The sequence below is a fragment of the Mastomys coucha genome, unplaced genomic scaffold (genome assembly GCF_008632895.1).
Source record: "Mastomys coucha isolate ucsf_1 unplaced genomic scaffold, UCSF_Mcou_1 pScaffold18, whole genome shotgun sequence".
Lineage (NCBI taxonomy): Eukaryota > Metazoa > Chordata > Mammalia > Rodentia > Muridae > Mastomys > Mastomys coucha.
The window spans coordinates 62236819-62249635 of NW_022196900.1; the positions used below are offsets into that span (position 1 = coordinate 62236819).

At 41.7% G+C, this 12817-nt stretch overlaps 1 protein-coding gene across 5 annotated transcripts; it reads right to left on the reverse strand.

Moving 5' to 3' along the window:
• Positions 1-2076: 2076 nt before the first annotated feature.
• On the reverse strand, positions 2077-8263 carry Insl5 (insulin like 5). Of its 5 annotated transcripts, none has more exons than XM_031376819.1 (4): positions 8231-8255; positions 6239-6349; positions 5192-5358; positions 2077-2553 (listed from the first exon to the last, which is right to left on the reverse strand). In XM_031376819.1, the coding sequence occupies exons 3-4, from the start codon at positions 5355-5357 to the stop codon at positions 2321-2323; spliced, it is 399 nt and encodes a 132-aa protein (XP_031232679.1). In that variant the 5' UTR covers position 5358; positions 6239-6349; positions 8231-8255; the 3' UTR covers positions 2077-2320. The 5 variants fall into 5 exon arrangements, with proteins under 5 accessions (XP_031232679.1, XP_031232680.1, XP_031232678.1 ...); XM_031376820.1 differs by lacking the exon at positions 6239-6349 and adding an exon at positions 7367-7501 and having other exon boundaries at positions 8231-8249; XM_031376818.1 differs by lacking the exon at positions 6239-6349 and having other exon boundaries at positions 8231-8263.
• Between the last annotated feature and the right edge of the window lie 4554 nt (positions 8264-12817).

Consider the following 12817-nt stretch of genomic DNA (forward strand, 5'->3'; position numbering starts at 1 on the left):
GAACTCCTCAGAGTCAAGATGTCTCTGTGATCCTGTGATTCTGGGATCCTGTGATCCTGGGCTTATTATATCACCTGGAAGTGTGGTTTTCTCTGTCATTCTATTTTCTTTGTAACCATGTTTTTATCTTTTCCTGCTGTGTTCCGCATAGATGAGGGTCCAGAAGGCACTCACTAGGATTTCCATGTTCTTGTATCAAAGAGCAAGGAACTGGACCAGGGACACAAGGATAATAGTAGAAATAGATACAGCTTGTTGTTATTGTTCTTGTTGGTAGTGGTGGTGGTGGTCATGGTTGGGTTCATGGTCATGGTAGAGTGTGTAAGTCCCTTGAGGTAAGCAAGTGGCCAGACCACACCCCCAGATTTCTCTAATTGCCCCAGATCTGGAGATACAAGTGACTAAGCTCAAGATCTGACCACAAAATCCCATCAATCCCAGGCCACCCTGGAAAGCACCACCCTGCCTTCCCAAGGAAACCCTATATAATGTTGTTTTGTTCTTTGCTGCTTCTCCCACACACAGAGGCAGCTCCCCTTTTGTGTCTTTCCCCATAAATCTCTTGTGTGAGATTTGTTGTGAAGTGTGACTTTGCCCCAGACTACCAGCATACCTTTCCCTTCAAAGCTGCAACACTTGCAGTGGGAAAACCTTTCCTTTCAGAGCTGTAACTTATAGGGTGTGTGTGTGTGTGTGTGTGTGTGTGTGTGTGTGTGTGTGTGTGTGTGCATGTGTGCATGTTTGTGTGTATGTGTATGTGCTCTAAGACAGGGTCCCATCTGGAACTCATGTAGACAAGGCCGCCCTGAAGCTCACAAAGATCTGTCTGCTTCTTCCTGTCAAATGCAGCACCACACCTGGCTTAGAGACAGTTTTAAAACAAAGCATTTCTGAAAGTAGAAGTGGGCCAGATAGCTGAAAATGTCCAAGGCTCAAAGGTGCTGGACCACAAGATTTGTGTGACCTTTTATGGGCCATTTATACAGTGCCCACCTTCTTCTGTATTTGCATATTGTGTGTGCTGTCCCTTTCCCATATCTCTTGGTGGTGATGAGCCTTGTCTTTTTTTTTTTTTTTTTTTTTTTTTTTGGCAACTCATCTCTTTGATGTGCTAATCTTCATGCCCCTCTCTCTGCCCTGCTCTCCCACCACAGACACCACAAAGAGCAGTGGTCCCAGAAATATTTTGGAGGAGCTGAAGGACAATGCTCCACCTCCAAAGCTTCATCCATGCTTAAGAGAAGCGTCATTCCTACCTATGAGATGGCACAGCAGTCTCTCCCATCTCACCCACTGTTGGAAGGGGAGGCTTTGAATTCCCTGTAGTAAAGGCTGGCTAGATTGAGGCTAGACAGATGGCATAGTAGTCTGTTTCCCAGAGCCCACACGGTGGGTCACAACCATCTGTAACTCCGGGTCTAGGGTCTCCATTGCTCATACGACCAAGAAGAATATTAGATTGTGAGGGGGACCATTACTTTTAATGATGCATGACTTTTGTCTTAATTTTGTTTTAAATATTTGTTTATCTGGATAGATGTTCTTCCTGTGTGTATACCTGCAATACTTACATGCCTGGTGCCTAAAAAGGCCAGAAAAGGGCCTTAGATCCCCTGGAACAGGAGTTACAGATAGTTGTAAGCTGTCATATGTCATATGGTTCTGGGAATTGAACCAAGGTTCCTCTGGAAGAACAACCAGTGCTCTTAACTACTACTGATTCATCTCTTCAGTCCCTGGTATAACTTTTTTGTTGTTGTTGTTGGAGCATCCTCAATCGTTGACTCTAACATTTTTTTAGACTTACACATATGTTATTTTATGTGTATGAGTTCTTTGCCTATGAGTTCTTTGCCTATATATAGATGCCTGCGCACCACATGCAGACTAAGTGCCAGTGGAAACCAGAAGAGGGTATCAGATTCCCTAGAACTGGAGTTACAGATGAGTGTAACATTTGTGTGGTTGCTGGAAATTGAACCCACGACATGTACAAGAATGACAAGCGCTCTTAACCCTTGAGATATCTCTCTAGCCCCTCTAACAATTTTTTAAGGGAAAAGAATCATAGTGAGCTTGGATTCAGGCACTTTTTATTGCAATTTTGAGCAGCACTTGAAATTTCAAAGCAGTAGTTAGAATTTAGAAAGAAGAGTGTGTTGGCCTTTGCACAGGGAGAAGAGCGGCTTTAAGCCATAATAGACCTTTTAGGAAAGGATCGTCTACCCAAAAGCCGTGGTCGTAGTGATAGAAGCTGAACATGGAACTTGAGTAGAACATCAAAAGATAGGCTAAAGCCTGCCATAGGGTTGGGTGTGTCCTAACAGAGGGTGCTGAGCTCCCTCATGGAACAGCCTTCCCTGCAGCACAGAGCTTGCAAATCTCGTCTGGATACTACCGAGTGCTTCTTCAGTTCCCAAAGACCTTCCATGGGTGCCTGTGGGTCTCGAACAAGCTCCTGTCCTGAGAGATCCATCTTGGGAAGGCTGTGTTCCAAAGTTTCCTCAGATGTCTTCTGTCTGTCTAGGAACTGGAGGTGGTTTCTTGTCTCAGCTATAAGAGAGAAAGGCACCATACTAAGGTCATACTTGAACAAAGAACGCACCAAAGACCAGCACTTCAGGAAAAGCTGGGTCATGCTGGCTCTCCATTTTACAGAGGTTGAAAGATAGCAGTGTCAGTTGGCTAGCAGCAAATGCTCCCAGCCATCTCTGGTCCATAAGAAATTAAATATTTCCAAAGATATGAGTTATAATTAGCAATAAGCTACATAATTAGTCATAAGAAGTGTAATTAATTAGCTAGAAGCAAGACAACAACAGTAACAAAAACCCTGGGGATGCCTTGAAGAGCTGATCAGTGGGGTTTCCATTTCACATCTGAAACTGAAGCATGGGCCACACTGTTTAATTTAAATATTGTTGCCAATGTCTATATTCAAGCCTCTCTGGCTTGTGTTTAAACAAAAACCAAAATAGAAAGAATGGTAGTTGATCAACTCATAATTGATCAGATATATAATGTTAAGGAAAATACACTAGACACCTTTGGAAGTTTCAAGTGCTATGATTTCAGCAATTTCAAAAGGAGATGGCTCAGTGGGTGGGGGATGGAAGGACTTGCAGCCTGACAAGGAAAGTCTAGACTTGACTTTGATCCACTTAAAGATGGAAGGAGAGAGCCATCTCCACAAAGTTGTGCTCCTACCTCGGCACATGTACTATGTATGGCATTGTGTGCTTGTATGCACATGTCACATATACACACATGTACACATTCTCACAATAATAATAATGATAATAATGATAACAATAGTAATAATATTTTTAAAATGTAAAAAGAAATTTACAAAACTTTCATTTTACTTCTCTGTATATTCAGAGATACTTCAATGTATTTTCCTATTAAGTCTTCATGTGCTCTTTTAAAATTGACAACAACTCTTTCTTTTTTAAAATTTAAAAAGCACCTTTTTCTGATAAGGTCTGTATGAACTATGTATTAGCTATATGTATTAAAGTGGTTAGGGCAAGTTCATCATATCTCAAGATATTATCCCACTAAAATAAGAATATTGTTGGTAATTCCCTAAACTCTTTTGCTTTCCGAAGTTCTTTTAAGCCAAGCTGAAACCTTTAGCATCACACATGTGGCTTCAGCATTTACATGTCATTCATTTCCTAAGTCCTTATTATAAAACAAAAGCAATGCCACCCATTATTCATGCAAAAGTCAGGAGCTGGGCACAGAAAGAGCAATGTTGCATGGTCTCACTTATGAGAGATCTAGAAAGCCGAGGCCACCAGAGCAAAAGGAGAGTAGTGGCTGTGATGTCCATTGAGGATGACTGACGTGTCCAGGGATGAAGAGGGGGAGTTAAGGAGTGCACGGTTTCAAGTAGTGAGGAGTAGTAAGTTCAAGAGATCGATTGTACAATGTGGTGACTATGATCAAGAGCAACATGTGCATTCCTGAAGTTACTAAGAGCATACATTTTCAGTGTTCTCACCAAGAGAAAATAATAGGTAATGTAGGTGATGTATAGGTAGTGTATGATAAATCCATGTTTTGTCAATTTAAAATAATAGACCCTTGGATACATTTTTATCTCATAGCTTTAAATCATTATCTTTATTATTTATAATTATGTGTGTACATATGTAAGGGTGTGTGTGTGTGTGTGTGTGTGTGTGTGTGTGTGTGTGTGTGTGTGCATGATTACAGGTGCCCAATGGGGCCTAAGGCATCAAATCCCCTGGAGCTGGAATTACAGACATTTGCGAGCTGCCTAACATGGGCCTCTGAGTCATGTTTCCAACCCTTTACCTCATAATTCATTACAAAATTTGCAGCAAGAATTCTAGCCAATCTTCGAAGTTCCTTGAATTGAAAAGAGATGTTCTGTGACATCAGCACATCGCTGCTGCTGCAACACCAGGTTGATAAGGCACCCTGGGAATTCTGGTCGTGTGTTCCCTATTGCTCACAATCCCCCTAATTCCTGCCCCACAACTTCTCAGATTTGGCCGGGCCCCCTTGAGGAGCTCTGTCAGATTCCATCTTCTCTGTAAGTATGTACGCAAGCCTTCTCTTCCTCCCCCGGGGCACAGTATGGAATAGCAATGACCTCAGCTCCTGAAGCAGATAGACCTGGCTTGTTTTCTGGCCTCACTGCTGAGCGGCTGGGTAAACAGTTTTCTCCTTGCTAAGTGAACAGCAGCAGCATGACTTACTTCACACGAGCTTCATCGGAGAGCCACGTGACATGTTGTCCCTGAAATTGCCTGGTACCTAATATGTGGTCAGCTGACTCAGGGCCTTTACCCTTGTTTGCCGCTTGCCTGGACTCTAACTTGATACACTCTGTAATCATCCGTGTGCAGATACACATCTGGCCTCTACGGGATTCATTGCTCTGTCCACAAATGCTGAGCTCACTGAAGCCCCAAGCGAGATGAATCGGTTTTATTCAAAAGACTAAAGAATAGCAGTGTGTTGCTTTTTAAAATGTATGTTTGCCTTTTTCCCAGGCCAAATTCCATAATATATTTTGATGATTAAGCCCCTACATTGATATACAACTGGATCAGAGTTTCTTAGAGAAATAGCTACTAAGAAAACTGGGCTTGGGGTAGGGGGTGGTTAAAAAAGGGGGTTCTAGAAAAAAAAGTGTGGTGCTTGAGTTCAATACCTTGTGGATCGTGGAGAGCCCCCTCCAGGTGTCTCCTCCACCGTGAGCTGGCACAGATGTAGATGATTGTTCTCACATAGTCCAGGCCACAGAGTTTCACAGTCTGCCTGCTTCTTACTTCCACCACAGCCATTAGAACGAAGAGAGCAAGAGCGGGGCCCTTCATCCTGCCAGAGAGCAAGTGAGAATCGATATGGTCAGCAGTGCCCAATGAAGTTTTGAAGTTATCTCACCCTCTTGGGCCATTTATACCAATCCCTCTGATGCTTTATTGGTTAGACCTTATTTTAACAGTATTTACTAAGCACATAGGTGACAGTGTGGAGGGCTAGTCATGTGCTTTTATGATTATTGCTGGCTATTTGGTCATCTGAACATGCCTCACTTAGCATTGCTAAATCTTCTCAGTAGTTGCTGTGGAAATACAAGGTTTTTGGAAGCAGGGATGTATAAGCTTCAGCACCCACTTCACATCTGCTGACTGACATAGGACAAGCTTTAATCTCTGAAAGTCAATAATGGTATGCCATCTGATGGAGGCTTCTGAGGAGCAAAAGCAGCTTCCGTGTCAACGCCAGGGGAAGTCCCACAGTGATGAGCTCTGTCAGACTCAGATTTGATTCCTGGCTTTCCTCCCACCAGATCTAGAACTTAAAAGCAAGTTGTTTAAGTACTCTTATTTTTTTAAATGCTGGTAATAGTACTACCTCAGAGAAGTGATGAGACAATGCCTAACTCACTTGACATATCAACAGTAGTTTATTTCTTGGCTACCATCTTACCTCAGGATCAGAATAGACTAGGAGAGACAGCTTTTCTTCAGAGCTCAGAATCTCTGTGACTAGAATGATATCCTTAACCTGTGAGTTGGGCTTGTCTGTCTCAGCATACACTTCTATTATAATAAAGCCAAATGTGTATTCCCAAATAGCCAAATGATGTTTATCTCTTGATAAACCAGTTGAAGCCCTTATCTAAACTAGGAGTTTGCTCAGAGTCATTTGAGAGCAAGAATGTCTCAATTCTGGTTTTATCCATCAGACTGACCTGCAGCCATATCTCTGAAGGATTATCTTGATTGATGATTGAGGTGGGAGGGTTCAATCCACTGCATGTGGTACTACTATCCCTACACAGCGTACACAGCGGCCCTGGGCTCTATAAAAAAAAAGCTAGCTAAGCATGAGCCTGGGAGCAAGCCAGGGAATGAGCCAATTGAACTGTCACTCCATGGTTTCTCCTTTGGTTCTCTGACTTCAGCTTCTGGCCTAACTTCCCTCAGTACCGGTAGACTGAGACATCTAAGTGTAAACTGCAATAACCCTTTTCCTCATGCTGCTTTTGGTCAGAATATTATATCCCAGCAACAGAAAAACAGGCCAGAATAGCTACCTAACCTGAATATAAATAAGTACATTCTGGAAACTAATAAAACCTGCAATCACCCTCCGCCACTCTGTTAGATCCTATATATGCTCTTATTCCCCACCTCCCCCAACACTTTTTTCTGTAGTTCTTAGGTTCTCTCCAGGGATCTCTCTAATATAGAGTGTAGATGAGAGGTCACCAAGATCTGAGCTCTGTCCATGGCTAAATGCAGACAAGCTCATCATCCCAGCCATGTACACACTGATGAAAGCCATGACCATGAAAGAGAGCCCTTGGCGGTCAGCCTCATACTGGTCACTTTGGTTTTTTTCATTTGTAAGTTGAGACATTTGAGTTTGGATTGCTTAAGGACTCTTTTGAACTCTTTAAGTTTCTAAGTCTTGTTGTAATTATCTGACTCTGTCACTCCTACAACAAAAACTTTCACCACTGGGGACAGATCTTAAGGGAGGAGAGATAGTAGAATAAAAGTGGTAAGGCTATGGGGAGATGGAATAGGAAGACATGTTCAAGTGGGGAAGAGGGTAGGAGGGTAGGCTAAAGGATGTTTGGGAGGGAAAGCATGGAAACCTACTGTTTTCTATGGTTCCTAAATATAAAAAGGTGCCGTTGGAGTTGCCCTACATGGGGGAGAATGCTCCTCCCTGAAGTTACAGGTTGCCAGGAAAAAGCCCAGTAAAAGCAATAGCCCTGAGTAGGGGCTATTCCCCTGGAATTGTTGGCCGAGGAGAGTTCCCAAGACTACCCAAATAATGCGGGATATTGCCACTGTTCTTAGTTACCTACCAGAACTTGGCAGTAAGACATCGTTGGATATACCACACACTTTGGTCCTAGAACTTGAGCAAATCAAGCTGGTACTGACCTGGAAATTGCCTCCCTAGCTAGCTTTCATAGATCTGGAAGTTTCTATACCAGCTGCTAGGGGACAAAAGTCACCAACTGTCTTACCAAGCTGTGAATCTTGTGAGCTATAATAATGATTGAGATGCTAAGATATACCCATGGCTGCAATGGTGGCATGAATGGTATAAGGCTAACCAAGCACCTTTCTGATTGGATGTAAGATCTGCTCCACGGGAGGAAACTCATGACTGGTGTTATGAATCTGAATGGGAACCCCTGCCTGTAGAGCTCATAGGCCCTAAAGGAGAACCTACTACTATTTTGGTAAATGGACGCAGTATCAACTGAGAGTTGCTGATGGCTACGATAGGAGGAGTCAGTCTTCTTTAAGTGTGTGGGTTCTGGTTGGATAACCATGCTCCAGTGGATGGTCCCATATCCAGGTGTATATGGGCAGCACTAATTGAACTCAGTAAATTATTTTAAAAACAAACATGAAGTTGGGACTAGGATGGAGTTAGAGTTCTTAAAAGAGTTGAAGGGAGAAGTAGGGATACATGTGATTTAAGTACATTGTCTTTATGTATGTAATTCTCTCATACTAGTTTATAAATATATTAAAACAATTCTTCTATGTAAAAAAACACATTAAACACAATAATATAGGGACTAGAGAGATGACTCAGTGGTTAAGAGCACCAGCTGCTCTTCCACAGAACCCAGGTTCAAGTCCCACCACCCACATGGCAGCTCACATGTCTGCAACTACAGTTCTAGAGGATTTGGCACCTCACACAGACATACATGCAGGCAAAACACCAAGATGTTGGGGTCTGGTCTGTTGCTAGGTATTTAGATTCTATATTCTGTATTCCAAGATCTGGTTGCCTCAGGCAGACTCTCACATACACCAGGCTTTGTTATATAGGCCTTGCCCCTCAATTATCCCTGGTTAGGTAATAAAAGCTGTTGATAGCTGTAGCTGAGCAGAAGAGAAGTAGGTGGGATAAAGGCTCCCAGGCTTGGGGTCTTGGGCAGGGTCCATGGGGGACAGCGAGTAGAGGAGGAAAGAGGAAGTCATGGGGCAATATGGACCATGAGCATGTGGCCGTGAGGGCTGACCCGATGAGGCAAGAACAGCACAAAACATATGGCAAGTAATATATTGGGGTTCTGTTGCTGCCTGCAGCTAAATATGAACAGGCTCTCTAGGAGAGGAGTAGGAGCCTGTAGGGATGGGAACCGGACGGCGAGAGGGAATTAAAAAATGAGACCGAGGAACGGTGTGCTTTCAGTCCTCCATCATTCAACTGACTCTTTGTTACAAGTTGGCAGGCAGAAACCCCTCCCCCAGTCCGTCAGCACTCGTGGCCCAGTCAGCATCTTCATCTTCAGTCTCTGGAGGCGGAGTCCCAGCATAACAGGAACTTGGAGAGAGGCGTGGCTATTTGTGGCAAGGCAAGGTCTGAGAATCACAGTGGATTCAAGGCATGGAAGCAGACAAAACAGCTTAGAGGGTTGATATCTGTCCAGCTCCAGTGCTTTAAAGCTTATTGGAACCCTAAAGGTCTCTGTGTCTTTTACTTGGCTAATAGCTGGTTAAAAGGTTAACTGCCTCCATATTAGTTTCCAGCATTAGTTATTAAGCACAAAATATTAAATTCACAATACACCAACACATGAAATTAAAATAAAATCAAACTATTTTGATTTATCATTATCTATATAACACAAACAGTTTGGTCTTTAAGATTCTTCACTTAAGTCTTAATAGATCTCCTCCTAAATATCTTGAGGTTTGATTAGCGAGGACTACCAAAGTAAAATCTTCCCATCTTGTGACCTATCTGTTCACACTCCTGGGACATTCAATCCTTTTTGCTTGGTGGTTGACTCGTCAAGTAGTTGCTTCCATTTGCTCTCCACTTGTATTTGTTCAGAGACTGCAGGAACAAAATACCTACCAGCAGCTGGAAAGTTTATAAACCTAGAAATGTACTCCTTGTGGTTCTGAAGGTCAAAAATGACAAGGACCAGATAGCAGCATGGTCAGACTTGAGGGAGGTCTGTCTTTTAGGTTGAAGACTAATGATCTCCCACTGGGTTTTGACCCCAGCAGAAGGGGCAAACCAGCTCTTTGGGGGCTCTTCTAAGGACAGTACAGTCTCAGCCAGGAGGGAGCTGGCCTTGTGATCTCTGCACCTCCCAAAGGCTGTTTCTCCTGACATCACCTCGAGAGTTATAATTTCAAAATGTGCTTTTGTTATATCTAAATACAAATGTTCAGGCTATGGCAGTTAAGTTTATTTACTATGAAGCTGAAATGAGTCAAAGAGTTAGCATAAGGTAAGGCACGGAGCATGATCTATGATGTTCAATAAATCATAAATTAAAAAAAAAACTTTGTAAAGGATTAGAAAAGTGTTGGGGTTTTATTGAGACAAAATAGTATAGGCATTTTCTGCATAAATATCATTAGGCAGAGAAAGACAATCCTATTGCATGCCCAAGAACAACTAGAAATATGTCTGCTATAGAAATTCACTACTGTCACAGACATAAACCGACTTCTCAGGGGACTTTCCAGGATCAAATACATAGGAGAGGTGTTGACTTAAGGAAATCTCCTAACTATGCCCCTTCTCTAAGTTAAAGCATGGCTATCTGTGATATTCTTCAGCTCTGCCTTTCCTTCCTGTTCCCTTCGCCTTCCCAACCCTCATCTCCTTTCTCTGACCAGCACATTCTTAATGTCGAAACATAGCTGCTAAGTCAGTCCAACATGGAGGAGAGCATCCGGCTATCTATATGGGACATGAGATATGATTGAGAAAGACGTCATCACATAAAATCACTTCGATGTAGGAATTATTGATTGAAACAGCATAACCTGGTTTATTCTGACTAATATAATTATCTTATAGTCACAACATCTTTGCGGATATACAGAATGTTTATAGTGAACCAAAGAGTTTACCTTAAAATTTTTTGAAGTTTATTTTTATGTGTATGGGCGTTTTGTCTGTCTGCATGTCTGTCTGTGTCCCATGGGTTTGCCCTAGGAAGTTAGAAGAGGGCAGATTCTTTGGGAAGAACAGTAAGTGCTCTTAATGGCTAAGCCATCTCTCTAGCCCTATAACCCAGAGACTTTAGATTTAAGCACAGCCAGCTAGGTTGTTTGTCCTTAACAATTGGAATTTTCATATACTCAATACATTGGTTATATGGAGGCCTTATCAGCTATGTATGGATCCTATGAGTTATGATAACAATCAGCTTGGCAAAGAGCAGTACAAATGTTTTATGATTGAGATTTACAGAGAATCTGCCCATAGATTAAACTAGCAAAAAGTAATATTTCCTAATCCCATGCAAAGAGAATTGCTAATTATTTTTGAATATCATAGATTATGCTAAGTGCTAATTGACTTACTTTTGATGACTTGTTAACTCACTTCAGCTTTGAAAGAATACTTAGCAGAAACTTAAAAATACTACTGTATACCATGTCCCTAAAAAAGCCAAATTTTGAAATCCTAATCTTTGTTGTGATAATATCAGAAGAAGGTAGGTTTGGGAGACCTACAATATAACCCAAAAATTAACAATCACACACTGGATTTGGTCGATGTGTGTTTTACGTCCATATTATTTGTCCAGGCTTGTTGTCTATGGAATGCCTGTAGATGGTGGGTGAGGCAGGTTGACATGAGTTGTGAGTACTGCCTGTGATTTCACATATGCTCAACCAGAACTCAGTTCTGCTACTCGGCAGCTAGGAGAATTTAAGGCATATAATGTCTTAGAATTATACTTTTTAATTTGTAAAGTACTAACAACAACTTCATAATTTTTATTTACGTGTGCATGTGTTTGTCATGTTTGTGCGGGTGTGAGGATTAAATGCAAACCAGAGCCTGATCCAGAGAGACCATTGCATTAACTGATGTGGTTATAGTGGGGATGGTTTCATTGTAATATAGTGATGTCAGTGCTAGACAGATAAATTTTTGTTATTGATATTTTAGGTTCTAGAATACCACTTTGATTAAGTATTAAAACTGCAATTTTATTTTATAACTTGTTACATTAAAAATATCATAGGGTCAGTTAAGGAAATATAACAACACTGAAAAGGTATGGGTCTAATCACAAATAATTATCTTGTGTTTCTAATCATGAGCTCACTATACAGTCATCAGCAAACACTGTTTCCAACACAAAGTTAGCAGATATTCACTTTTCTTAAGATTTATTTTCGATTATTTTAGGGGAAGGAGCTGATACTAAAATCTGTTTCCCTGATTGTTTCTTGATTGTGTCAAAAAGGCAGAAGCCATTTTCTGGGCAAAGAGAAAAAAGAAGGATTTCTGGGTCCCAGGAGGAAGAGGAGGGGGTGAGATAGAAAGGGGGCTTTTCAGCCAGGCTTTGGAGAGAGCAACACAAACTATATAAAACCTGGGGGCAACTACCTTCCACCACTGGCTGAATTCTGATATAGGATAGTTTAATGAGTTTAGGGCAATAGATTCTGCATCCAGCAATTGAGCTTTCTGGCTAGTTTTAAAATATTAAGACTGTCTGGTATTTTACATCTGCGGTCACGCAGGTAGACAAGAGAAAGTGCACAGCCAGGGTGGTTTGTTGGAGCTAGTCTGGGGTGGTTAGCCAATGGAGAGCTATCTCAGCTCTTAGTGTTCATGGGGGAAGAAATGTCAGCTAGCAATTGGAGGCGCTGAGTGAGGCAGGCAGCTGTTGATCACAGAGCCTAGCCAAGAGCTCAGGCAGAGCTCACAAATAAGAGCAAGCATGTTTTTAAAATTACACACAATTTATGTGCGCATGTGTTTGTTACATTTGTATAGATGCCTACAGAGACCAAGTCCTCCGGAACTGGACTTATAAGTGAGCTGTGTAATGTGGATACTGGCAAACAAACTCAGAACCTCAATAACAGTGGCTAACCACTGAGGCATCTCTCCAGCCCTTATTATGACTCTTGGCGAATTCTAGTGGGAACTTTCCTGACAAAGCTATTGATACCTGGGAGTCATGAAAACTACTGATTCCTACTATCTATTGACTGAAGTATTCTCTGTACTTAAACACCCAACAAATCACAAAGTCTCTATTCCAGTTAACTTCTGCTTTTTGAATTTCTCTGTCATCCATTTGTTGGTCTCTATCCTCTATATCTTGATTCCCAAGTTTGATTTGAATTACTACAGTGGCCTCTATATCAGCCTTGTCATCAACTCATTTTCTGGACTGTAAATGGGATAATTTCATATGTAATTACCCAACGTTAATACTGTCACCACTCAAGGAAAACCCAGAAAAACACAACTACTTTACATAGCAATAAGAGAGTTCTTTTTTTTTTTTCATTGT

Coding starts and splice junctions, on each gene's coding strand:
- Insl5 (XM_031376817.1), bottom strand. CDS start 5,501: ATGTGCTTAGTAAATACTGTTAAAATAAG. Junction 5,359..5,472: donor GTAAATACTGTTAAAATAAG/GTCTAACCAATA, acceptor GCTCTCTGGCAG/GATGAAGGGCCCCGCTCTTG. Junction 2,554..5,191: donor GGCTCTCCACGATCCACAAG/GTATTGAACTCA, acceptor TCTCTCTTATAG/CTGAGACAAGAAACCACCTC.